A 27,373-nucleotide genomic window follows, 5' to 3' on the forward strand; every position below is an offset into this window, starting at 1 on the left:
GCTGGGTAAGCCGGAAGTGAGCAGCTGTGAAATTGGAGGGTCTAGCCTTCAGTTTTGTGTCACCAGCCATACTTACTCTTTGGGTTGTGCAGGCTTAAATGCCTTTGATTTGTATTTTTAACCTTATGTGACTGTGTTCAGATTGTGCTGGTTAAGTAGGTTATCTTTGTAGGTTGTAGACTTTGGAGTTAAGTAAGTTCCTTTTTATTTTCTATTAGGGATGTTTTATCTGTTATGTTGGCCTTAGCGTTTCCTGAAGTTAAATGTCAGTCTGAACCCAACAGAGATTTAAACTAGCAGAAAATAAAACTTTAAAAATGACATCTTGACTCCTATTTTACTATTTTAACTTTATGTTAGTCCGTCCTATCCCCTAGACTAGCCATGGGACGTAACAACCAGGAGAGATGGAATGTACTGACTTACTGCTTGGAAACAAATCATTGACTTAAGAACTACCCAAAATATAAGAAGGCACCTGGGATATTGTAAATGCCAGAAAATATACAAGTTGCTTGCCATTTGGAGTCAACCAACTTGTGAAAACAAGAAACAACTATGTAATTAATATTTCTGGATATGAGTAAATAGGGTTCCTAGACCACACAGTCACACTCTTCCTTTTACCCAAGAGGTGAAAGGTCATTGTCATCAACTTAATATTCATGGAAAGTAGTTGTATTTGCAGCAAAACAGAAAGAATTATAGTAATTATGAAAGGGACTAATTACTGAAAACACTCAACGTGAGTTCCTTTAAAGTGCTAGTAAGGATATACCAGGCACATTGCAGTTTTAACTCTGGCGGAGATATTTGGCCTCCATGCTTCTGGAGGTATTCTGTTGATTAGAAGCTGAAAGCAACACATATGGCACACAATGTTTACACACACACATACATATATATATATATAAAAATGTGTGTGTGTATATATATATATATATATACACACACACACACACACACACACACACACATTTTTTTATATATATAGATGTGATAACACTATGAAATTGTCTGTTGTAATACAAAAAACAAAAACAAAGCTGCTGTTGTTGTTGTTGGAACCATAAATCCTGCTCTCTATCAGAAAATCCTGAATTATGAAGAATGTCCATAACCCTTATGTCTTGCTTCATAACCCTTGGGACTCAGCAGGACAATGATCCAAAATACACCAGCATGTCCACTGAATGGCTAAAAAAATAAATAAATAAAGGTTTTTTCAAAGTTCATATTTAATCCAATAGAGATGATTTGGCATGTTCATGCTCAAAAACCCTCCAGTATGGCTGTATTAATGTTTATGGTTTATGGATGATAAACCGTCAACATCGCCTGGTAAAAGTCGAAGCAGTCGCCGCTGACCAACATTGATGGAGATCGTTAGCTGCCTGATGCGCCCCTCAGCATAGGAGGAACTAAGTGCTAAGTACATGTCAGCATCATATTTCCTCATGCTGTGTGTTTGCTCGTCTTGTGTGTTTCATAGTTTCATCTATGCCTGAGTATTTTCTCTTTCTGTGTTCTTCTGTTTTAGCAATAAAGGTCTAGTCCTGCATTTACTACTACTACAAAGCACTACGACAAAGCCAGCCAATGAAATGTGTTTTTCCACTTTATCTAAGCATTGAGTCAGGGTGAACTAACTAACATTGTGAAGCATTTGCATATGCCTAAACTCTAAGTAAGTTACAACATACACCTCACAACAATAGTCATTACAGACAATGGGACACAAACATGTGACTCATACAGAAAGACAGACATTAAAAATACTTACACGGACCAAAACAGCAGTTCTCTCGCTTCTTTAAAATAGATTTCAACTGTCCCATCATGTAATATTGAAATTACACAGTGCCTAGCATGTACGCACGTGAAATCAAATACAGTGCACTAACAACAAAACAAATAGCAGCCGTGTAAATTTAAAAATGTGCCCTATACCCATCCTCCCTATTTTGATCTAGGATCTACTGACATTGATTTTGAGGGAGGTCTCAAGAACCTACCTCAAATACTTTGCCTCTTGTTTGAGTTAAATTGTAACTAAATAAATATCTGCACAGTCTCTGGTTATGGTTTTAAATCATCATACATTTAACTAATGCATTGTAACTATTTATTTGGGCCATGTCTAAAATTTTGCAACTGAAAAGTGTCCCACTTAATTACCATGATGTCCTTCTACTGCTGTGGCATAAATTACTGGTGTAAATTACATTTTCAGAAGAGCAAAGCAATTGAATAACATGACTAAACTTACTTGCTTTGTTTAACCTTTTTCCATGGTTTTAACAAGGAAATGACACTCCTGTACAAGTAAAGAGTTTTTTTATTTTTGTCATTTTTGCCCCAATGAGTCCTTTCAGAATGCATTAACTTTCTTAACTTTAATGAAGGCCATATAAACAATATCAAGTCCTACTCTCGCCCTCAAATAAAAGTAATTTATTTGGCTGAGAACAGTGATTCTCAAACACCTTGCTGGTGGAGTACAATATAAGTGAAGAAATATGGAATAATAAAGTAAACAGTAAATAGTAATACATTAATCTTTAAAATAAATCTAAGTTTCCAGCATGATATCACACCAGTTTGTGAAATAGTCACAAAACACATCTATTTTTTCGCGTGGTCATGGACACAAATTGTTAATAGATGAAAAAAGTAATTATCCACCAAACCTAAAAACTGGTTGTTCGACCCTTGGCAGCAGGATGTACAGGCAAACTGGCAATGAGTTTTTCACGTTGCTGTGGAGGAATTTTGGCCCTCTCTTTTTTTTCAGAATTGTTTTAATTCAGTCATACTGGAGGGATTTTGAGCCTGAACAGCCTGTCAAGGTCATGCCAAACCATCTCTATTGGATTAAATACAAACTAGCAGCAAAAATTTTCTGGCACAACTTCACCTGCTTCCAAGGTGCATGGAGAGGATGAAAGAATTCACAAAGCAGGAACTCCAGCAACACTTGAGGGAAGATGAACAACTTTAATAATTGACCAACGCGTTTCGGCTTGTGGCCTTCATCAGGATGACCCTGATGAAGGCCACAAGCCGAAACGCGTTGGTCAATTATTAAAGTTGTTCATCTTAAATACAAACTAGGCCACAACAAAACATTTTGGGGGGTTTTAGCCATTTAGAGGTGGACTTGTTGGTGTGTTTTGGATCATTGTCCTACTGTGTCCCAAGGGTTATGTAGCAGGACATAAGGGTATGCTCCATAGTCAGGATATTCTGGTAGAGAGCAGAATTTATGGTTCCAACAGCAACAACAACAAGTTGTTCGAGTTTCTGAAGGAGCAAAGGAGGCCCCAACACAAATTACATGTTTGACTGTTGATATGATGTTCTATTTATTAAATGCTGAGTTAGTTTTATACCAGCTGTACGAGATGCAAACCTTGCAAAATCTTAAACTTTTATCTTGTTTTATGGGGCAACCGTGGCTCAGGGGGTTGGGAAGCCCATCTGTAACCGGAAGGTTGCCCGTTCGATCCCCCTGCTCTCTCTGTCCTGGTCGTTGTGTCCTTGGGCAAGACACTTTTACCCTACCGCCTACTGGTGTTGGCCAGAGGGGCCGACGGTTCGATATGGCAGCCTCACTTCTGTCAGTCTGTCCCAGGGCAGCTGTGGCTACAACTGTAGCTTGCCTCCACCAGTGTGTGTGAATGTGAGAGTAACTGAATAGTGGAATTGTAAAGCGCTTTGGGTGCCTAGAAAAGCGCTATATAAATGCAATCCATTATTATTATTATTATTATTATTATTATTATCTTGTCAGTCCACTGAATATTTTCCCAAAGGTCTAGGGGATCATTATAATGTTTTTTTTGGCAAATGTGACACAAGCCTTTGGGTCAGTAGTGGCTTTCACCATAGGTAAAAGCCACAGCAAGGCAAAAAGCAAAATCAACTTATCTGTGCATTTTCATGTTTCGGTTTATTGTAATGCTTGAGCACTTTAGATGTTCAGATCCACATCCATAATGCACTATTATTAATAGCGCTGATGAAGTGATTTTTTTTATTTAAACTATTTTCTATTAAGTTAATAGAGAAAAATGAATCATCATATTTTTGTATTCCTATTGTTTTCGGTTATGTGCCTATGCTGCTAGTTGCTATGCAGCAACTCTCTATACTCTCGCAACAGGAGGCCTTAGCAGGGATAAACTAGTGAGTGCGTTCACATCAAGATAAACTGATAATTAGTCTTATGGTAGTGCTTTCGACTACTGATTAGTAATAATGAGGTAATAGTTGGGTAATAAGGTGGGAACAAAAAGGTAATAATATGGAAATTTGCACATTATTACCACCTAATAACCAAGTAATATCCAAGTAACATAATTGTAGCAACAATGGTTACAGGTGAGTAATATTATACTGAAATTCATTTACTGAATAACAAAGGGACAAAACATGGAGTAATAAAGTGGAAACAAAGCTATACCCATGAAGCAACACCAATTAGAGACAGTAGTGTAATACCTTGGTAACAATATAAAACAACCTGCTAGCAATACAAAGGATGTGTCTGTGCATTTGAATTATCATCTGTTAGAAAGGCTTTAAATGGTAATAACCTTTAATAATAATAAGACTGTTTTGACTGATGTTTTACAATAATAGGAAAGTATTACCATATATTAATGCTTCAATTCTAATTCTTTTTAAAAATTAATAAGGGCACCTTAAGAATTGCAATAATTACCTCGGAATATCTGTGGTACTTTCTGTGTAATACAAAGGAATCTGGGTTGCAAAATGCAAAACTGCCTGTTTCTACTTAATACCATGTTAATCACTACATAGTGCAGCCCAGATTCCTTTTATTACACATAAACTACAACAGGTATTCCTAGGTAATTATCACATTTCGTGCCGTTTCCTTTAATAAGTTATTAATGTGGTACTAATGAAAAAAAGGCAGTTTTGCATTTTGCGGTCCTAATTCCTACTTATATAACCAAAAAACCACCAGAGATATTTCCAGCTAACATGTTTTGACATTTCCTTCAATAGGTTAATTTTTTTTACCAACTAGAAATAGGCAGTTTTGCATTTTGCAACCCTAATTCCTGCTTATTACACAGAAATCACACGTACCATCAATGTTTCCATTTAATAAGTCAGAACAACAAAAAACACAACATTTACAATATTGCTTTTAAGCAAAGTAGGATCCTGGGGAACCAGGATTAACTGAGGCATTATAATATTATAATACTTTCCTATTATTCCTATTATTCTAAAACATCAGTCAGTACAACCTTATTATTATGAGGTTATTACCATTTAAAGCCATTCTAATAATGGATGAAAATTCAAATACACAGACATAACCTTCATAGTGCTAGCAGGTTATCAAATTCTTATTATGCTACTATTACTAATTGGTTTACTCTTGTTTTCCAATTAAATTAATTTCAGTACAATGTTACTCAGCTGGAACCACTGTTGCTACAATTATATTACTTTGATATTACCTGGTTATTGCTTTAGTAATTTAGTTATTACCAAGCTGTAATACAAAGTCCAACCAGTTTTATTTAAAATACGCCATTCTTCACAAATCAAACCACAGCACTGATAACAACATAGGCACAAAGGAAAATGGAAGCTCAAATTTTCTATACTTTAAAATATGATGCTGCCCTCAGTTTTGGCACTTGTCAAAAAAGGGCAATGTGTAGCTTGTTAGCACTGCACACAGCAGGAGTGGTAAGTGCAAACAGATTCAAGTTTTCCAAGTACTATAAAGGTAATACAAAATAACTCACCTAGCTATTGTAAGGGCCCTGCCTGTATCAGGTAACCTAATTACCTGATTACTAATACTATGATGGCCTTTTATCCTGCTCAGGTTCCAGTGTGACTCAAGCATGTTGCTAAATGTTCATTCTCTGTCCTCTTTTTTTATATTCTTTTGTTGCTGTACTGTAAACTGACTGCCTCTAAAATATTTTTGTCGAATTGTGTCACAGTTTTGTGTTTTCAGTGTTTTACAACTAAAAGTAAAGGTCATTGTAGATCAATTTAATCAATTTAATGTAGAAGGTTAAGTTATTTTATGTTGGAAATGTTTAAGGTTGTAAGACCATGGATTTTAACTTACATGCTGTTTTTGTGTACACATCCACAGTTCTTATTGCCATTAAACTTAAAACAGAAGCTGTTCTGGATGGAACAAAAAGAAAGACTCTGGACTCAGCTGGCAGGCTGCCTGATCACACAAACAATCCTCTGTCCTGTTTATAAAAATTGCCCTCATGTCAAGAATCCCCGGAATGTAAATAATGAAGGAAAACATGCAAACAAATCATCACATCTAAAACCCACTGCATATCATCTGTAAAATATCTTAACAACTAATGATATAAATGTGAGGGTTTACTTGATGCAGGCATTCCTGCTTATTTTAAAACTACAGTTGATATAGTGTAGATCCCTCCCGTCCATAAACATAAAAGATCCTGATTTCATGAGCAAATCAGGAGTTGCAGAAAAATATATTTGTTCAGAAGCATCGACTCTATAAAGCTGGGCAGTCTTATACATTGTGCATAGAGCTCCGTAAATGCATGTGCTTTAGATTCAGATGTCTTTTCAACTGATGTGACTTCATGAGCAACCACTCACTAACAAGATCAAAGCACAGCACAGCCACAGAATGTATGAATCAGACCAAAACAATCATTACTGCTCAGCCTGAATGACTGATACGCATCATAGTAGGTTTAGACTTGCCAATCCCACTGACCTTCTTTCAGGGTTAGCGATGGGTTGACATTCCATGACAGTTTCAATATGGATAGGAGCAAGAACGCTATGTATTTTTGTGTTGTTGTTGTTGTTTTTGCCCTACAAGCTCTGCTGTTTAGACTGATCTAGAGCAATTTTGACTCTGTTACATACTGTTGGGACTTGACATTGTTCCTAAACAATATTAGGACATGATAGATTGCTATCGGTGGTGCTGAAATAGTGGTAGGTCAGTCAGTACAGTGCTTGATTGGGACTGTAAAGTATTTCAGCAAAAGTCTAGTACTGTGGTTAAAAATTGTGCAAAATATTCAAAAAAATTTGATTTACTATTATACAATAACACACATGTAAAACTGAAATAAATTTTAACTGTTCTTTTGCAACAGTTGCCATTTTACCATTTTAAGGATTTGCTTTACAAATCCTAAAAGGAGAAAATTTGTTCCAAGTCTGTGAAACAACTTTACTCTTGTTTGCTTATTTTGTTTTTCTATTAATTCCATAAATGCAAAATGAGCACGTTGATGCCAGTGTGATTAAGTTTGTCTTGTTGTATTGTTGTTTAGTCAGCACTTTATCCCAGCCTTACTCCCTATTGTGTCAGCTTACACCTAACGAAGGAACAGCCAAGTTATGTTCATTATTTACCATACTGATGACCTTTTAGAAGAGGCCTCTGTGATGTCCAAACAATGGATTATGAAGAGCATTTTGTAGAAAAAGCAAGCAGTATATTTGTCAGCCAGTCTGCATTGGGCTGTTGAAGATAATATCAGTGAATGGGTTTGTCTGACGTGCTGATATTTTTCCACGCAAAAATAGGCAAGAAACAATATGCTTGGAATAATTTAGAAATTGTCTCATGACTCGATCTGTTAATTACACATATGTCATATGGTAATCCTTTTATTTTCGCAGCATAGTGACATATGACTGTGAGTGGTTAAAGACCTGTGGCCATTAGTTTGGCAGACTTAGCAAATGGATGAAGTGAGTTGAAGAAAGAATTCCACCAACTAAATCATTTAAATATAAAATTATAGTTGGTTTGGATATTACCAGTAAGCTTTTTCAACTTTGTTTGGCTATTAAGATTTCATTGATACTTATGCAGCTGTCAGTTTTCCATATGGAAAGTCACTGTCAGCAGAAGCCTTCTTGATGAATGTGGGTTGTTGTTTTTCAGCCTGGTTCTATTTGCCCCTTCTTAACTTTGAGCAGCCCTGCTTTAAACAGTAGTAACACTATTCCTATAACAGTGATAAAATTAATTGCTTTGGTCATTGTCTTTATTGGTTCTGTTGCTCTTAACATTGCATTACGTAAAAGTAACACAAATCCCCGTGTCCAACTAAGGTTTGGGGACCGCTGAAGAAACAAAACGTGTGTAAATCTTATGGACTTGCCACTCAGTTCTTTTTTTTTCTGTAACCACAACTATATTTCTATTCATCTACAGCCATCAGCAAACACTTTACAACAGTTTTTGCTCGTGCCCTCCTTCCAGAAACACGCTTTCCCCATCACCTTTAGTTCTGCATCGTCACACAACAATTAAAACAACCAGTGTCTCTAGTTAACAGCTGCAGAAGATTAGCAGTGTCGTTTTTGAATGGAGTGTTTTCCACAGACTAATCCGCTCAACCCCCCGCCCGTTTTTAACGTCGGTTGCATGATAAAACAGACAGCACGTCAGTCCTTCTGCTACTCGATCCCATACCAAATATTTCATTTAGGGCAGCCTACAGGCAGTGCATAACTTTGGCGGTGGAATTCATAAACAGCAGTAGCAGAAGGGAGACACTTGTGTGAGGGGAGACTCACCTGAGAAAGACCGTCTCTCCTTGTCGGACTGTGATATTGTCCATCACTTTGTTGTAGGACTGAGAATCCCCTTGGCTGCGGACCTGCAACCCTGCAGGTACAAGAAACAAAATCCTCAGGGAGAGAAAAATTGTGCATTTGGAAAAAGCGACAAAATATCCCCGGATAGACATCGTCTTTAGCCTTCGAAGGCGCACAAACAAAAATCATACAGCGAGACAATGAGGCGGTCCTCCGCCGTGAACGGAGATTATTGTACTCCCAGTTCATTAGTCTTAATCCAAATCTTCTCGCCAGGTATTTGTGGTGTGAAGAGCAAGGAAGACAGAGGACGCTGTCTGGCTGCACTATGGATTATCACTGCCCTTTGTTTTAAACGGGGGGTGGGGATTATTCTCATTATCCCTCTGATTGATTGTTTGTTTGTTTTTTCTTTGGGTTTTGTTTGTCTTTTTTAAAACATAAGAAATAAGACGTAAAGATCCCTTCAGGAATGTATTGAACGCTTCATCCTCGGTAGAGAGAATCGAAAAAGTACACAATTAAGAAAAGAGGACTTGGAATCGTATTTAAAGGGAGGAAGATGCTAAGTTTGCGAACTGCATGGGTAGTAAGTGATTTGACGATCTGTAATAAGTGCGCTTTCTGTGTCGTTGCGTAGTGTCTGCAGATAGTGTTCAATGAAAAGGAAAAAAAAACATGGCTGTGCTCATCATTATGGAAAAGTTCCTTCCTGTTAAAATATTTTATGATGATCATTTTTATACTTTATACCACTGCATAGAAAAATCTGAATCAGAATCAAGAAAAAAGAACTTCAGTATACACATTTTTGAAGCATATACAGTGGAAAAGATTTGAGCCACCCTTCATTTCTTTATATTTTGATGGGAAATTGGAACACAAGTTTAGCATTTTTTTTCTAATCATAGTATTTATCTTAGATCTTGAATATTTCCTTTTGAAAAGAAGTGCCACAGTACCGGTAAACTCTTTTAAAAAAACAGCCACCTGTGCCTCCTCTCTCCTCCAAATGCATTTTAGGAATTGTGACATCCTGTACGATGTCAAACTGACATATTGTCTGAGTCTCAAACTAGAGAAGAGAGCAGGCACAAAATTGAGAAATGAGAAAATACCACTACATTTGGTAAAAGCTTATACATAAACATATTGACTGGCAATCAACATCCCTTTACAGTAGTTTATTTGGTTTTTCCTGTTGCCATTGTGCTCATCAGTGACATCCCTGCATGTTCGTCAGTTTGTAGCTAAATCTTTACACTAAACCTTAAACATTCATGTCAACACATGTATAATAAATTCCTGAACTCAGCCAATAAAGGCTTTAATAACATATCTGGCAGATGTTAAGTGGTCATTAGAAGTTTACATATTTTGTTGTTATTGTTGTTCTTGTCGTTGTTGTCATGTTATTGTTTTCATTCAATTTGCTATTCATTATGTTGTAATGTTTGTCTTAATATTTCATTTCTTAAAGGTTACCTAGTCTTGTTTCTTTCATCTTATATAGCTGGGTTCTGTAATTACGGAGGTGTTATGATTATTCTTTAGTGATACCACTTCTATTTATTATAAGCAATTGTGCATGTGTATAAATTAAGACAAATAAATATTTGAATGATTACATTGCCAAAAATATTCACTTGTCTGCCTTCACACCCCTTTCAACTTGAGAAACACTGCCTACTCACATTAACTGAATTTTATTTTAATGTATTGCACACCGACCTAAACATTTCAGCACTCCTGATGGCAATGGCACCTCACACAGAGGACACACTCAAAAGTCCTGTTTCCATTTGCAGCTTTAAGATTTGCAGTTTTTGGTACAAAATCTCTGCTATTCCACAATGGAATTTTATATTTTATTAATAAAAAGTTGGTACAAAGCAAAAAAAAGAAAAGAAAGAAAGAAATGTATTACTAATAATTCACAACTCACATTTCACCATGCATTCCTACAGTATTTTGTTATATAAACTTTAGACACCATTTCTTGTTCATGGCTAATTCACCAATTTACCTAAGATGTCTGGGGCAGATTCATGAATTTGTGGAGTTTGCATGTTTTCTCAATACTGCAGCCCATAAAGCGTGCCTGTCATATAAACCATTGTTTGTTACTTGCCATACCTTCCCTTTTTGAAACCATATCTCATGTCAAGATTGATGTTTAGACTTTATTATTTCCATTTTTATTATCAATAAACATGGTTTCACATTGTCTAAAGGTGTTTGGTGTTGTTCAGTAATACCAGGAGTTCACTCAGAAAACAACACTGGATACAAAAGCATCAAGAGACTGCTTTGATTAATGGCAACCTAATAATTAATAGAGTTGTTTTTTATAACTTGGTCATATCAGATGTGTTTTCTCTTTTAAAAATATGGATGTTTGAAGATAATTTCTGGCTTAATTAGAGAATGATTATTTGGGCAATGTCTAATCTTCTAACCTTTTCTTTCTGCAAAATAATCAATTATCTTTTGACATAACAAATGTCCTCTTTGTTTTTACTACCACTGTCTGGTATCATAATAGTGATTCATAGCCAGGGTCACTGTATTTATAGAACAGGTGCCATGGAATCTTTTTTGAAGCACTATGTTACCACAGAGAATTAAACTTGCTCATGGATGACATTGGCTTTGGTTGTCTAGACAACAAATGAATGCAAAATGAAGTTGTTGGAACTAAATATAGCACATCTTCGCAACAAACTGCAATCTAAGATCATCTTGAGTCTGCAACACCATTTACTGTATATTTATTGTTAGGATTAGATGTGCCAAATGTACAAGAAATAGATCATGCTGGTGCTCTCGACAGAAAGCCAAATGGTCACCTCTGCTGCTCTGCACTGTGATCTGTCTTGATGACTTCCAGATGGCTAGCTTTATTATTTACTCATGTTACAGCTAGTGCTGTCAGCGTTAATCTCGATAAAATTATGTTAATGCCATAACCGCATTAACGCAGCAAATCTCTGTTAGCGAGTTAACACGGATCGCCCCGTGCATGGGACTGCACAGCGTCTAGCGTTAGCACGGTTAGCTCCTTAACGCTTTAGGGCCATGCAGGCCCACACACGGAGCTATCTGCATTAACTCGCTAACATAGATTTGCCCCGTTAATGCGGTTATGGCATTAACATAATTTTAACGAGATTAACGTTGACAGCACTAGCTACAGCCTTATTCTAATATGGATTCAATTCATTTTTCACCTGAAAACTCTATATACAATACCTCATAATGACAAAAGTTATTTAAAATTATTGCACATTTATTAAAAATAAAAAACAATAATATAACATGTACATAAGTATTCATAACCTTGGACATGACACTCAAAAATTGAGCTCGGGTGCATTCTTTGTTCACATCTAGTAGAGGCTTCTACAACTTTATTGGAATCCACCTGTGGTAAATTCAACTGACTGGAAATGATTTGGCTCGGCGAGCCGGAGGAACGCGGCGACCCGGAGGAGCCCGCACCGCCATCGGAGGGAGACCTCGGTGAGCCAGAGGGACTGCCATGTCCGCGACCAGCAGCCCAGCCGCCAAGCACAGTGGTAACACATTTGTTTTAGTTGGTCAAAGGGCTTGCACAAACCTCAGGACAGGCCTGCTCCTCTTTACATCAACGCTAAAACTGTTATGTATCTTATCTTCTGCTGTTTGATTTAAAGCTTCAACTTCCTCCACAGATTTTCTATAGGACTGAGGACTGGGGATTGGTCATGGTCATGCAGTAAGATCCAGTCATGACTCAACTTTGGTGTTCTGGCTTAAGAAAGTGGTTCTCTTTCAAGATTGTACAGTACCTACACTGGCCCTTGTGCCTTCACGCTGCGGTCTATCTCATCCCAAACCATCTCGATAGGGTTTATGTCAGGTGACTGTGGAGGCCAGGCCATCTGGTGCAGCATTCCATCACTCCAGGGGTGGCTGCAGCTCAGGAGGTACTGATCGTAAGGTTGGTGGTTCAATCCCTGCCTCCTCCAGTCTGCATGTCAAGTATCCTTGGGCAAGATACTAACCCCAAGTTGCTCTCCGATGCATCCATCGGAGTATGAATGTGTGTGAATGTAGTTCTCTATATATAGAGAAAGTGCTTGTGAGATTGGGTGAATGTGGCATGTTGTATGTAGTGCTTTGAGTACTCCAGGAGAATAGAAAAGCACTATATAAGAATCAGTCCATTTATCTTGGTCAAATAGCCCTTCCACAACCTGGAGGTGTGTTTGGGGTCATTATCCTGTTGAAAAATAAATAATGGTCCAACTAAATGCAAACCGGATGTGGTGTTGCTGCGGGATACTGTGGTAGCCACGCTGGTTCAGTATGCCTTCAATTTTGAATAAATCCCCAACAGTGTCACTAGCAAAGCACCCCCACACCCTGACACCTCCTCCAAGCCTGTAGGCATATATTTCATGAGTGAGAGAGATAAATATGAAGTCATACCGTTGCCCGGATCAACAAGGTCCAATCAAGGACATTGACACTGAAACAACTAGTAGCTCGGTGTTCCAACATTTGGAAGAAGGGACTGCTCTTGTGGATAGAGATTAACGAGGTACAACACATATGCTACGGCAAGGGGAGCCAGGACGACAGGTCAGGGGAGAGATATCATCATCCCCACACGAGATTGGGTACCAAGCCCCGATAGAAGTACGATGGAAGAAGGATGGTTGAGTGCAAGAGGAACTGACCTGAAAGATAGGATCATTGCAAAGCTTGAAACCTGGGTCTTCTCAGAAGATCTACTAGAGGATGTGAATGCAGCACTATGGACGATACCTACCGCAACCATTACCAAGACTAAGCAGCTGACCTACACCACGGCAGCAGTGATCAGTGAGATGCTTGGCTACAAGTTGAACAGCTACATGGAGCAATACCTCGATGGAGAAGGAGATGAGAAGCCAAGATCAAGGTACACAGAGGGAGGTTAGCCAACTGTCAGAGCTGCAGAACGGTGCAATGAAGAAGGTGCCTAAGAAGTACAGCAAGCTGTCCATACCAGAGGCCTAGGAAACTGCCAATCAAAGACTCACAGCCTTGGCCAGCCGCTTAAAGAGGTATACCAGAAAGACAGAAGGCAGGAGAATAAACCAGCTGTTCTCCATGCAAGGTGCACTCTCAGTGGTAGGGGAACAACATGAGAACAGCACCGCCAAGGCTGGAGACGACGCAATAATGGAAGAGCATCTGGGAGAAGGACGCAACCTATAACAGCAATTCTCAGTGGATAATGGAACTAAGAACAGATCACAGCAACCTCCCTGAACAGGGTTCAGTAACCATCACAGTGGCAAACATCCACAAAATGGTCTCCAGTATGAAGAATTGGACAGCAACAGGCCCCGATATGGTTCACGCCTACTGGCTGAAGAACCTGACTACACTCCATGAGCATCTGGTAGCACAAATGAACCAGCTGCTAGTCGATGAGAGACATCCGGAATGGCTAACCGAAGGCCGGACAGTCCACCAGAAGGGACCGGTCCCTTCCAACTACTGGCCAGTAACCTGCCTCAGTACCACATGGAAGCTTCTGTCAGACATCATAGTAGCTAAGATAAAGAGGCACATGACTGAATACATGAGTGGGGCACAAAAATGAATTGGCAAGAATACCAGAGGCACAAAACAACAGCTACTGGTAGAGTGAGCAGTCAGGTGAGGTACCGCAAGACTAGGCTGACCAACCTGTGCACTGCCTGGATTGATTACAAGAAGGCCTATGACTCAATGCCCCACACCCAGATCCTGAAATACCTAGAACTGTACAAGATCAACAGGACCCTAAGAGCCTTCATCAGGAACTTGAATGGGATGTGGCGCACAACACTAGAGGCCAACCTCAAGCCAATAGCACAAGTCACCATCAAGTGTCTACCAAGGATATGCTCTGTCCCCACTGCTGTTCTGCATAGGTCTGAACCCCCTCAGTGAGATTATTAACAGGAAGGGCTACGGATACCGACTACGGAATGGAACAGTTGTCAGCCACCCCCTCTACATGGATGACATCAATCTGTATGCCAAGTGTGAACAGGACAACGATTTACTGATCCACACCACCAGGATATACAGCAATAAAAATGTGATTCGGACTGAAAAAGTGTAGTTGGATAATAATGAACAGAGGGAAGGCAGTCGAACTGAGGGGATCGAACTACCAGAAGGCGAGACTGCAGACATAGAGGACAATTACAAGTACCTGGGGATCCCACAGGCAAATGTGAATCATGAAGAGGCTGTAGTGAAAGCTGCTACCACCAATTACCTGCAGAGGGTCAGGCAAGTCCTGAGGAGTCAGCTGAACGGTAAGAACAAGATCTGGGCTATCAACACCTACGCCCTGCCTGTGATCAGGCACCCTGCTGGGATATTAAGCTGGCCAAAGGAGGAGACAGAAGAGACTGACATCAAGACCGGCATGGAGGGATTCACCCCAAGTCCAGCACCCTGAGGCTGTATGCTAAGTGGAAGGAAGGAGGCCGGAGACTGGTGAGTGTCAGTACCACAGTTCGAAATGAGACAACAAACATCCATGAAGACATCAGAAGAATGGCTCCATCCAACTGTGTGCTCAGTGAATATCACAGGCAGCAGAAACGCAAGAAAGAGGAGGAAGAGGAGAACCCATCATGGAAGGACAAGCCCCTGCAGACAGGCAGACATGGAACGTCATAAACAGCCGGTATAGTATACAGAAACATCTGTGCTGAGTATGTTCAAACACCATGGCAAGTAAGACAGACATCTAGAGGACCAAGAGGCCTAACAGTCTTAAATGAAAAGATGTACAGCATCTGTTTTACATGTGGAGAACGAAGACACTGGGTAAGAGAATGTCCAAAAAGAAAAAGAGATACCCAGTGCTAGATGGGACGACCTTGAGTGGGATCAAAGCAGATGAAAGAAGGTGCAAGAAAGAAGGTGTCTTCACAGCCACCAAACAAGCTCCAGCTCTAGCTGTAGTTCTGGCCTCCCCTGACTATGCTGAATCATTTGGTAAATGGTAAATGGACTGGTTCTTATATAGCGCTTTTCTACTCTTCTGAGTAACTGATCTTCAACTGATATATCCAAAAGTTGATTCTGTTCATCTGGAAGTAGTGTTATCAGTGGGAGAAACGTTTCGTCACTCATCCAAGTGACAAAGATTTACTTACCTGGAGATTTTTTGGGAGATTTACTTACCTGGATGATTGAGAATGCATCAAGACATTTTAACTGATTCAGCATAAAACATCTCTTTCCCCCAACCTGGATCCATTTCAGTTTATATATATCAAATCGCTCGACTGATGATGCAATTTCAACTGCCCTTAACCCAGCCCTCACACATCTGGACACTAGAGACTCGTATGTTAGAAAGCTGTTCATAGACTTCAGTTCAGCATTCAACACGATCATTCCCCAGCAGCTCATTCACAAACTGGATCTGCTAGGGATCAGCACCTCGCTGTGTAACTGGCTGCTGGATTTCCTGACAGGAAGACAGCAGACAGTACGGGTTGGCAGCAACACCTCCAGCATAAGAACACTGAATACAGGGGCTCCCCAAAGATGTGTGTTGAGCCCCCTTCTTTTCACTGTGCCGACCCACGACTGCACATCATCACAGAGCTCCAACCAATTCATCAAATTTGCAGATGACAAAACTGTGGTAGGTCACATCAGCAACAATGATGAGACCTACTACAGGAGTGAAGTTAACCATCTGGCTGAATGGTGCAGTAACAGCAACCTGTCCTGGGTATGCACATCTCAGAAGATCTCTCCTGGTCACAAAACACAGCATCACTGGTTAGTAAAGCCCAACAGTGACTCACTTCCTCCGCAAACTGAGGAGAGCAAGAGCGTCAACCCCCATTATGACTACCTTCTACAAAGGCACTGTTGTGAGTATCCTCACCAGCTGCATCACTGTGTGGTGTGGCTCCTGCACTAGGTCCTACCGGAAAAAGTTACAATGAGTAGTTAGGGCAGCGGCGAAGTACTTGTCTTCCCTCTCTCCAGGACATCTAATCATCTAATGCCTTCTAATGATACTAGCCATTTTACAACTACTCTTTCAAGATTTTTTAAAATAAAAGCAAGGGTGGAGATTTGTATATAATTAGCTAAGACTGAGTAAGCCACAGGTGGATGATAGTTAAAATATAAAACTGTCTAAGCATTTCAAATGAATTAAAATTCTGTCTAGGTCTTCAGTTGATTGATAATGTGCTATAATCATTTAGCACATCATTTGACACACATATAATATACAAATATAATAGAAAAACTCAACAACATTAAGGAAGATGTGCATCTGTATCAGTCATCTGCCTGCTTTCCAGGTTGTGCAGTAGCTTGTCTAAACACCTATAACTTCCACTTTCCCTCACTTTCAAACTCAGCTCAATACAGGCTGGGCTGGGTTTAAAAAAAATTCAAAATACAAATCTATTTTAATTTGAATAGTCCGATATAGATTCATTAAATCCTGAAATCAAATTTTAAAAATAAATGCATTTTGCCAGAATCCTCAGAATCTCAGCTAAATGCTCACAAAACCACCAAACAGCTAAAACAGCAACGATCAAAGAGTAAGTGAACGGATTCTGCAAAAGGATGTAAAGACAAAGTGCGGATCCTTCACCCGATGGCACATACACGGACATGTTCTCGGGTGCTGAAAGCAGACATCTCACAGATTCCGAAACTGAATGTTTCGTCACTCCAATCAAAATTCAAAAGAAGATGAAAACTACACTCTACATTTGAAAAACATCGTTATGAATTTTACTTTGCGTCTATCATGATAAAACCACACTTCCTGCACAGCTCTCTCTGTCAGTGTACTTCCAGACCAGTTTCCCATCAAAAATCTCTATTTTTGGCCTTATTCACTTGGTTATTAAGCACCAGTCTACCATTGTGTACAGTGTTGTTGGCCGGACAAGAAAGCCTAATTCAACGTTTCAACGTTTATGAATTATGCCAAATTGCAAAACGCTTTGCTGTTTCTTTAATACAACCTCTAACTTTGCTCTACTCCACTTCAGCAGCATCAGTCTTTGTACAGGTAACATGAAGAAATATAGAATTCTTCAGTTTTTGATGTACTGCAGCATTTTAAAGAGGGTTGTGATCTATAAAAGCCCAGGCCAGGAAAATCTCCATGTTTTTCTGTGTTTTATCCTCAGTTACTTTTTACACAAAGGGATATGCTGCGATGCTTGCACCTCTGATGAAGTATCACAAGTGTCCGCTTTGTTTTTATACCTAAATAGTTTACACTGAGTTTGTAATTGTAGAGAAATAGTCAATTCAATATGGGCATGTCATTTTCCAGCAAGAACCTCAGTTGAACCTAGTACTCATATTGTTTTAGCCCAGTCATCTTCTTGCTTGTCTTCAAGCCAGTTGGCCTCCACTTTGTGTACTTTCTTGCTGCTTACGTCTGTAATTCTCATGATCAAATCCATAAGGATAAAGATCCCAACTAGACCTAAATCTCCAAAAAGTTGATTCTGTTCATCTGGACGTAGCGTTTTGTGGGAGAAACGTTTCGTCACTCATCCAAGTGACTTCTTCAGTCTCAGCTGACTGCAGGTTTCCCCAATCTTATAAACAGTACATTTGCATAATGACTGAAACCAGCCCACTGAAGGAACAATGGGCTGGGAGGTCACTTCCATAATCTTAATTATGCAAATAATTCTCATGACCATTGATCAACAACCACTGACCATCATTGTTGATCCCACAAAACGCTACGTCCAGATGAACAGAATCAACTTTTTGGAGATTTACTTCCCTGGATGATTGAGAATGCATCAAGACGTTTTAACTAGACCTAAAGTTAGTTCTATAAGAAGAGATCAATTAAAAATTACCAAATAATTTATTGAAGTACAGAGTTTGAGTCATGAATTATTTGGTGATTAGGCTGAAGCTACAAATCATAACAGAGTCAGACTATGGTAGGAAGTAGGGGATGAGTTCCCACAGTCTAAATACTGGAGACTTGCATGATGATGCATAATTAACCGGGATAAGGTGGAAATGGAGAGAAGGTGTGCCACACGAGTGAGAGTCAAGAATAGCAGAAGAGAACTGATATTCAAACCACACACAACAGAGACTGACTGGCTTGGAAATGGCAAGAAAGCAAATGAAGACATATATTATGCTCCCCTGTTGTTGCTTTATTGGGTTTCTTTGGCTGGGGCATTTCTCAGTTTTCCCACTAGTGGGCAGAATTACCCCTTGAGTTTGTGGCTTCTTCTTTAGTTATTTTGTGTGCACTACACTGCCCCCTTTGGTGATGTGTTGTAAGCAGCAGGCAAAGTTCACGCAGGCAGTGTGAGAAAATGCCTGGAGGAGAAAACAAGCTGCACAGCTTTAAGCCCAGTTTACATTGTTGGGGAGTTTGTTGAGCCATAATCTGTAAGTAATCAATGTGTAGCTTTATTTTCTGTAAGATTTGTTACTTTCCTGTTACTTAAGAGGTTATTCGAACTTATAAGGAAAGATGTTTATGGTGAATGTAAAGCATAAGAAAAGCTATGTTGCTAACTTCTGTTTTTGGTTACAAAATAAGTCGATACTGATGCTTAAGTATTATTTTACTGTATGTTCACAGTCTTACAAATTAAAAGAGGAAAAAACAGTCTTCAGTTAAAGACACAAAGACAAAGCGATGTGTCCTGTCGTTCCTGGAACCATCTCCTCTTATGTTAAGCTCGCTGCATAGGGTGAATAGCCATACATTCACCAGCAGAGTAAGAAGGGCAGCAGAGTAAGAAGATTATCTACTTATCAAGCACCCAAGATGTCTCAGCCTGAAGCTTCACCGCCTCTCTCCCAGATGGTGGTCCGGTCAGAGTGCCACTCACGTTCTTCACGCTCTTCACGTCGTTCATCCACCAGTCAAGCTGCAGCCCGAGCCAGAGCAGAAGCAGAAGCCGCCCGCACCAGAGCACAGTATGCCAAACGCCAGATTGACATTGAGGTTGAGAAGGCACACATCAAGGCAACACTAAACGCTCTGAAGAAGGAGGGTGAGGCTGAAGCAGCGCTCACCGCAGCTCATGTCCTGGAATTGGCAGCCGATAAGGAGCATGACGCTGTTGACCTCACAGAACAAGGAGTCTCCTCTAAGACGCCTCCTTCCATCAGATGCGCTCAAGATTATGTGAACGCTCACTTCGCTAACTGCAGCTTGGTAGTTAATGAAGACGGAAAGCCTGATACAGGACAACTGGTCAGTAATAACGACGCTCAGCATCTACGACAGAGTCAACCACCAGTTGCCTCCTCTCTAGGTGAACATCTCACTGATTTTGTAGATCAGGAGCAACCAAAGTCCCCTGCTATACACAGAAAAACTGACATTTCCACCCAGCCTAAACCTTCAATGCCTCCACAGACTGAACTCTCAGATTTTACAGCCTATCTAGCACGCCGTGATCTGCTGACAGCGGGATTCAAGGTTTTCGACAACCGTCCTGAGTCCTACTTGTCCTGGAAGTCCATCTTCCGCAACGCCATAGAAGGCCTCAACCTCAAGTCCAGCGAAGAGCTCGACCTCCTCACCAAGTGGCTCAGTGGGGAGTCACTCCAACATGCTCTGAGGATCAGGGCGGTCCATGTGAACAACCCACAAGCAGGTCTTTTGTCTAGACGTTTCCACAAACGTTAACGTTTTGGTTCTCCAGAGGTAGTCGAAGCGTCACTTTTCCAACGCTTACAGTCTTTTCCAAAAGTATCTAATAAGGACACTCACTTATTGCAGGAGCTTGCAGATCTCCTGTTGGAGTTAGAGTATGCACAAAGTGAAAATTATCTACCCGGCCTTATCTTTCTGGACACCCCAAGGGGGATAAACCCGATAGTGGAAAAGCTCCCCTACGCACTCCAGGAGTCCTGCATGAAACAGGGAACAAAATACAAAAAGGACAATGGTGCAGTTTTCCCACCTTTCTCATATTTTGTTCAGTTTATAAATGATTATGCAGAAATGAAAACAGATCCTAGCTTTATGTTACAATGTTCAAACATAGTAGCTCCAAAACCTGATAAGCCATTGGTGAAACCAACTAAATACAGTGTTCCGGTTGCAGTGAACAGAACAGATATTAGTCAAACAAACGTCACAGCACAAACATCGGTTCTCAACCCAGACAGACAATGTCCTATTCACCACAAGCCCCATTCACTTGCCAAATGCAGGGGTTTTAGGTCAAAAACAATAGATGAAAGGAAAAGCATCCTCAAAGAACATGCTATTTGTTATAAGTGTTGTTCTTCCACAGGTCACCGAGCTAAGGATTGCAAAGCCATTATCCAATGCTCGGAATGTAATAGTGATGCTCACGTATCTGCCATGCATGCTGGTCCACCTCCATGGGCAACCAAGGACTCTAACCTCCTGCCTCAAAGCCACGGCGGGGAGTCTGATCCTTCAAGCCCTGTAAACACAACTACTTGCACAGAGGTGTGTGGCCCAGGTCTAAAAGGCAAATCCTGCTCTAAGATTTGTTTAGTCGACGTGTTTCCCCGCACAAACCCTGAAGAGAAAACAAGGATGTACGCCATGTTGGATGATCAAAGCAACTCATCCTTAGCCAGGTCTGCTTTCTTCGACATGTTTAATGTGAAAGGCACTATGTTCCCATACACCATGAAAACATGTGCAGGTTTATCAGAGGTTGGAGGACGCAGAGCAACTAATTTCGTTATTTAGGATGTAAATGGGAAAGTGTCCATGTTGCTGCCCACACTGACAGAATGTGATCACATTCCAGATAAGAGACGAGATACCCACCAAGGAGGCTGTGTCGGCTCACCCTCATCTACAGGCACTCGCTTCACAGATCCCTCCTCTGGACCCAGCCGTGGACATTCTCCTCCTCTTGGGCAGGGACATCGTCCAAGCTCACAAGGTTCGCAGTTAGGTAAATGGTCCAAACAGGGCACCTTATGCCCAACGGCTCGATCTGGGATGGGTGGTTGTAGGCGATGTCTGCCTCTCAGGTGCCCACAAGCTCACAGTAAACTCTTTTAAGACAGACATTCTGAATAATGGGCGCCCTACCTTCCTTAGCCCCTGTGAAAACAAAATCTATATCAAAGACAAATACACAGAAAGCTCTCCTACATTCGAGAAGACACAAGCGGAATTAGGCAGACACATTTTCCAGCAAACAGTAGACGATGACAAAGCGGCTCTTTCAGTAGAAGATGCTTTCTTCCTGGAAATTATGCACAGAGACTTTACTAAAGATGAGGCAAACAATTGGGTAGCTCCACTCCCATTCCGCTCCCCCAGACAGCGTTTACCCAACAATAGGGACCAAGCCCTCAGTTGCTTAATGTCGCTCCGCAAAACGCTGAAAAAGAAACCTGAAATGAAGGAACATTACATTGAGTTTTTAGACAAAACTTTCAGTAAGGGCCACGCTGAACCAGCTCCAGAACAAGAATGCTGGTATCTCCCTAGTTTTGGCATTTATCACCCTCAGAAGCCAGGAAAAATTAGGGTGGTTTTTGATTCAAGTGCCCAGTACAACAATGTTTCTCTCAATGATGTCCTACTAAAAGGGCCAGATCTCAATAATACTCTTGTGGTAGTTCTGATGCGTTTCAGGTCCGACCCATATGCAGTCATGGCCGATGTGGAGAAAATGTTTTACAATTTTGTTGTCAGAGAAGACCACCGCAACTACCTTCGCTTCTTGTGGTTTAAAAACCATGATCTGGATGGAGAAGTACAGGAATTCAGGATGAGAGTCCACGTATTCGGGAACTGACCCTCCCCATCAGTGGCTATTTATGGACTGAAATGAACAGCGATGGAGGGAGAAAAAGGACACGGCAATGATGTAAGAGAGTTCATTGAACGCCACTTTTATGTGGATGATGGACTAAAATCATATCCTTCCACTGATGAGGCCATCAACATTCTCTGTAGGACTCAGAAGATGCTGGCTCAGTGTAACATATGCCTGCATAAAATCTTATCCAACTGTCCTACCATCACAAACGCTTTTCCAAGCGAGGACCTTGCAGCTGACATGCAGGGCCTTGACCTTGGGCAGACATCCATGCAGCGAAGCTTGGGCTTGGGCTGTCTACAGACTTGTTCAAGTACAAAATCCTTGATGCAATGCTCCTAGAACACAGGAATGCAAAGCTTACCCATGAAATACTGGTGACCTTAATGGCTGAAGTCACTGCAATAGTAAATGCTCGTCCGTTAACAGCAGTTTCTGCAGACCCAGATAACCCAGTCATCCTTACCCCTGCCATGCTGCTCACGCAAAAGGTTACGACCCCACCAATCCCACCAGGTCAGTTTGGAAATAGTGATCTGTTCAAAGCTCAATGGAGGCGCGTACAATACCTCGCTGATGTCTTCTGGAGATGATGGAAAAAAAAATATACATCTCAGGACTTCAGGACTGCCGCAAATGGAAAACAGTAAAGCCTAACCTACAAACAGGAGATGTTGTTCTTTTAAGAGAGACACTCGAACATAGGAACAACTGGCCACTTGGACTCATCACCAAAACCTTTCCCAGTGAGGATGGGCTTGTAAGGAAAATAGAGGTGAAGATTTTCCGCAAGGGTGAACACAGGTGCTACATAAGGCCTATAAGTGAGGTTGTGCTATTGGTGTCTAAGGATTGTACTTAAAAGCAGAAACTTTGTTTCATTGTATTTTACTTGCTTTTTACATGTTAGTTGAGAATGACATTCCATGGATGTCAGGCGGGGAGTATTCTGCCCCCCTGTTGTTGCTTTATTGGGTTTCTTTGGCTGGGGCATTTCTCAGTTTTCCCACTAGTGGGCAGAATTACCCCTTGAGTTTGTGGCTTCTTCTTTAGTTATTTTGTGTGCACTACACTGCCCCCTTTGGTGATGTGTTGTAAGCAGCAGGCAAAGTTCACGCAGGCAGTGTGAGAAAATGCCTGGAGGAGAAAACAAGCTGCACAGCTTTAAGCCCAGTTTACATTGTTGGGGAGTTTGTTGAGCCATAATCTGTAAGTAATCAATGTGTAGCTTTATTTTCTGTAAGATTTGTTACTTTCCTGTTACTTAAAAGGTTATTCGAACTTATAAGGAAAGATGTTTATGGTGAATGTAAAGCATAAGAAAAACTATGTTGCTAACTTCTGTTTTTGGTTACAAAATAAGTCGATACTGATGCTTAAGTATTATTTTACTGTATGTTCACAGTCTTACAAATTAAAATTCAGTTAAAGACACAAAGACAAAGCGATGTGTCCTGTCGTTCCTGGAACCATCTCCTCTTATGTTAAGCTCGCTGCATAGGGTGAATAGCCATACATTCACCTGAGGGCAGCAGAACATAAGTGCACAAAAGTTATGTAAAGAATAGACTAGCAGTCTGAACACCTTAGAAATCAGGCAGATGAGTGAATAGAGATTGTCCTTATTAAACTTACACATAAGCATCATTACCTTAAAACACAGACATTAGCCTGAGAACATCCTTACAAAACACTATGTCTAAAAAAGGACATGCATATGATAAACTGCAAGAACGTTTCCACTAGCCCCCTAGAACATCCTGGGATAATGGATTTTTTGTGGTTGATGGAGCGCTTCATGTGGGACAGGTGGGATTTACTCCCCAGCTTGACTCACAAACAGACAGACACTGCACCCAACCACAGCACCTAGTGCAAAGATTTGATGCAACACTGGCACCAAAGGCAAATGAGATTAACGTAGGGGGAAAGGAATTGACTCTTTTCTTGACAGATTTATAGATCCTGCTGGATCGAATACCAGCAAAAAGGCTGTAAAAGCCATCATCTGTGGGTTGAATTACACACAACGTGGAATAACTGGCTTGAGTTGGGAAAATACAACCACCCTTTTTTGATTTACTTGCACCCGCACCCATCACACACCCACCCACCACCATTATCATCCATAGGGGTATGTCGATGGGCATTGTTTTGTAATTTAGATCTATGTTTGTCTATTGGCTTACAATAGAAACAATATTAATAACCATTCATCACAAGGCTCATCAACCCATCACATTTCTCTTCTTGGCCAACACATGAAATCTAAATATGAGCATCTAAGACTGCTGGCAGCCCTTGTTCCCTGAGCAATAATGTGTGGAGGTCAAATATTGCTGCACAGTCAATTCAACAATAAAAGTGTCTTTGCTTCTCTTGGGGGTTCTGTACCATCTAATATATTTGTAGAGTGAAGAATGCACTGCATTTAAAATACAGTCTGCATCCAGGTGTGGCAGGATTGAAAATTTCCAGTGCCACTTCTGTTTAAGCAATGAGTTCTACAGACATGAATATCCACAAACCAGCAAGTACAGGTCATAAAAATAAAGCTGTTTTATAGCAACAAATTTGTGTTACTTAGTTACTTGGGATATAAGGAGAAGATATATTCTGAATCTACTTCACACAGAGGAATTACACCTACTGGTCAGTACTAAACCTCAGGTAAAATGAATAACTTTGATTATTAATCCAAAGACTTATGTTTCGTGCAAACCTTTAAAGACTTGGACTAAGACTAAACTTAAAGTCATTTATGGAACACAGCAGGAACAGATTAGGCTTGATGAGACAATGGAAGCAAAACTGAACATAATGCAGACAAAATGGAGACAAACAAAATAAAACATGGACAAAAAAGGAAAGACACGACATGAAGACTAGCATGGCAGTATACAGGAGACACACATACGCACAGATGAGACAGGGAAAGAATGGACACGAAAGGGAACAACTAATTAAGTCTAAATTATGTAGAAAAAACAATACAGGGAGTGCAGAATTATTAGGCAAATGAGTATTTTGTCCACTTCATCCTCTTCATGCATGTTGTCTTACTCCAAGCTGTATAGGCTCGAAAGCCTACTACCAATTAAGCATATTAGGTGATGTGCATCTCTGTAATGAGAAGGGGTGTGGTCTAATGACATCAACACCCTATATCAGGTGTGCATAATTATTAGGCAACGTCCTTTCCTTTGGCAAAATGGGTCAAAAGAAGGACTTGACATGCTCAGAAAAGTCAAAAATAGTGAGATATCTTGCAGAGGGATGCAGCAGTCTCAAAATTGCAAAGCTTCTGAAGCGTGATCATCGAACAATCAAGCGTTTCATTCAAAATAGTCAACAGGGTCGCAAGAAGCGTGTGGAAAAACCAAGGCGCAAAATAACTGCCCATGAACTGAGAAAAGTCAAGCGTGCAGCTGCCAAGATGCCACTTGCCACCACGTTGGCCATATTTCAGAGCTGCAACATCACTGGAGTGCCCAAAAGCACAAGGTGTGCAATACTCAGAGACATGGCCAAGGTAAGAAAGGCTGAAAGACGACCACCACTGAACAAGACACACAAGCTGAAACGTCAAGACTGGGCCAAGAAATATCTCAAGACTGGTTTTTCTAAGGTTTTATGGACTGATGAAATGAGAGTGAGTCTTGATGGGCCAGATGGATGGGCCCGTGGCTGGATTGGTAAAGGGCAGAGAGCTCCAGTCCGACTCAGACGCCAGCAAGGTGGAGGTGGAGTACTGGTTTGGGCTGGTATCATCAAAGATGAGCTTGTGGGGCCTTTTCGGGTTGAGGATGGAGTCAAGCTCAACTCCCAGTCCTACTGCCAGTTTCTGGAAGACACCTTCTTCAAGCAGTGGTACAGGAAGAAGTCTGCATCCTTCAAGAAAAACATGATTTTCATGCAGGACAATGCTCCATCACACGCGTCCAAGTACTCCACAGCATGGCTGGCAAGAAAGGGTATAAAAGAAGAAAAACTAATGACATGGCCACCTTGTTCACCTGATCTGAACCCCATTGAGAACCTGTGGTCCATCATCAAATGTGAGATTTACAAGGAGGGAAAACAGTACACCTCTCTGAACAGTGTCTGGGAGGCTGTGGTTGCTGCTGCACGCAATGTTGATGGTGAACAGATCAAAACACTGACCGAATCCATGGATGGCAGGCTTTTGAGTGTCCTTGCAAAGAAAGGTGGCTATATTGGTCACTGATTTGTTTTTGTTTTGTTTTTGAATGTCAGAAATGTATATTTGTGAATGTGGAGATGTTATATTGGTTTCACTGGTAAAAATAAATAATTGAAATGGGTATATATTTGTTTTTTGTTAAGTTGCCTAATAATTATGCACAGTAATAGTCACCTGCACACACAGATATCCCCCTAAAATAGCTAAAACTAAAAACAAACTAAAAACTACTTCCAAAAACATTCAGCTTTGATATTAATGAGTTTTTTGGGTTCATTGAGAACATGGTTGTTGTTCAATAATAAAATTATTCCTCAAAAATACAACTTGCCTAATAATTCTGCACTCCCTGTAAATCCAGAAATACTTAATGCAGTAGCTCCCAAAGTGGGGGTGCACCCCCTAGGGGGGATGCAGAGCCATTGCAGGGGGGGCACAGTATGAACAAAAAAGAATGGTTGGACACTGCTAGCATAATGGCAAGGTTTTTGATGGGGCTCCCACACAAATGCAAAGCAGAGGATGAAGCATTGTCAGATAGGCTTCCAAACCAAATTACTTCCAAGCCAAATACCAGAAAATATGATGAAGCATATCTTGTCTTTGGCTTCACCTACACAATGGTGCCAAGGTAGGTATCCCTGACAGAATTTGTTTCCCCTGCATCGGGAGCACGTGCTGGGCTCTCCAA

General features: G+C 40.6%; 1 protein-coding gene across 1 annotated transcript in view; it reads right to left on the reverse strand.

Moving 5' to 3' along the window:
- Nucleotides 1-27,373, reverse strand: part of ntm (neurotrimin) — a 404,648-nt gene that overhangs the window by 111,310 nt on the left and 265,965 nt on the right. The window contains exon 2 of the mRNA XM_084941576.1: nt 8,605-8,695. Coding sequence (XP_084797702.1) covers nt 8,605-8,695 — 91 coding nt within the window. The remainder of the gene's footprint in view (nt 1-8,604; nt 8,696-27,373) is intronic.

Source organism: Perissodus microlepis, chromosome 10, assembly GCF_051167445.1.
Source record: "Perissodus microlepis isolate ML-2025 ecotype Zambia chromosome 10, ASM5116744v1, whole genome shotgun sequence".
Taxonomy (NCBI): Eukaryota; Metazoa; Chordata; class Actinopteri; order Cichliformes; family Cichlidae; genus Perissodus; species Perissodus microlepis.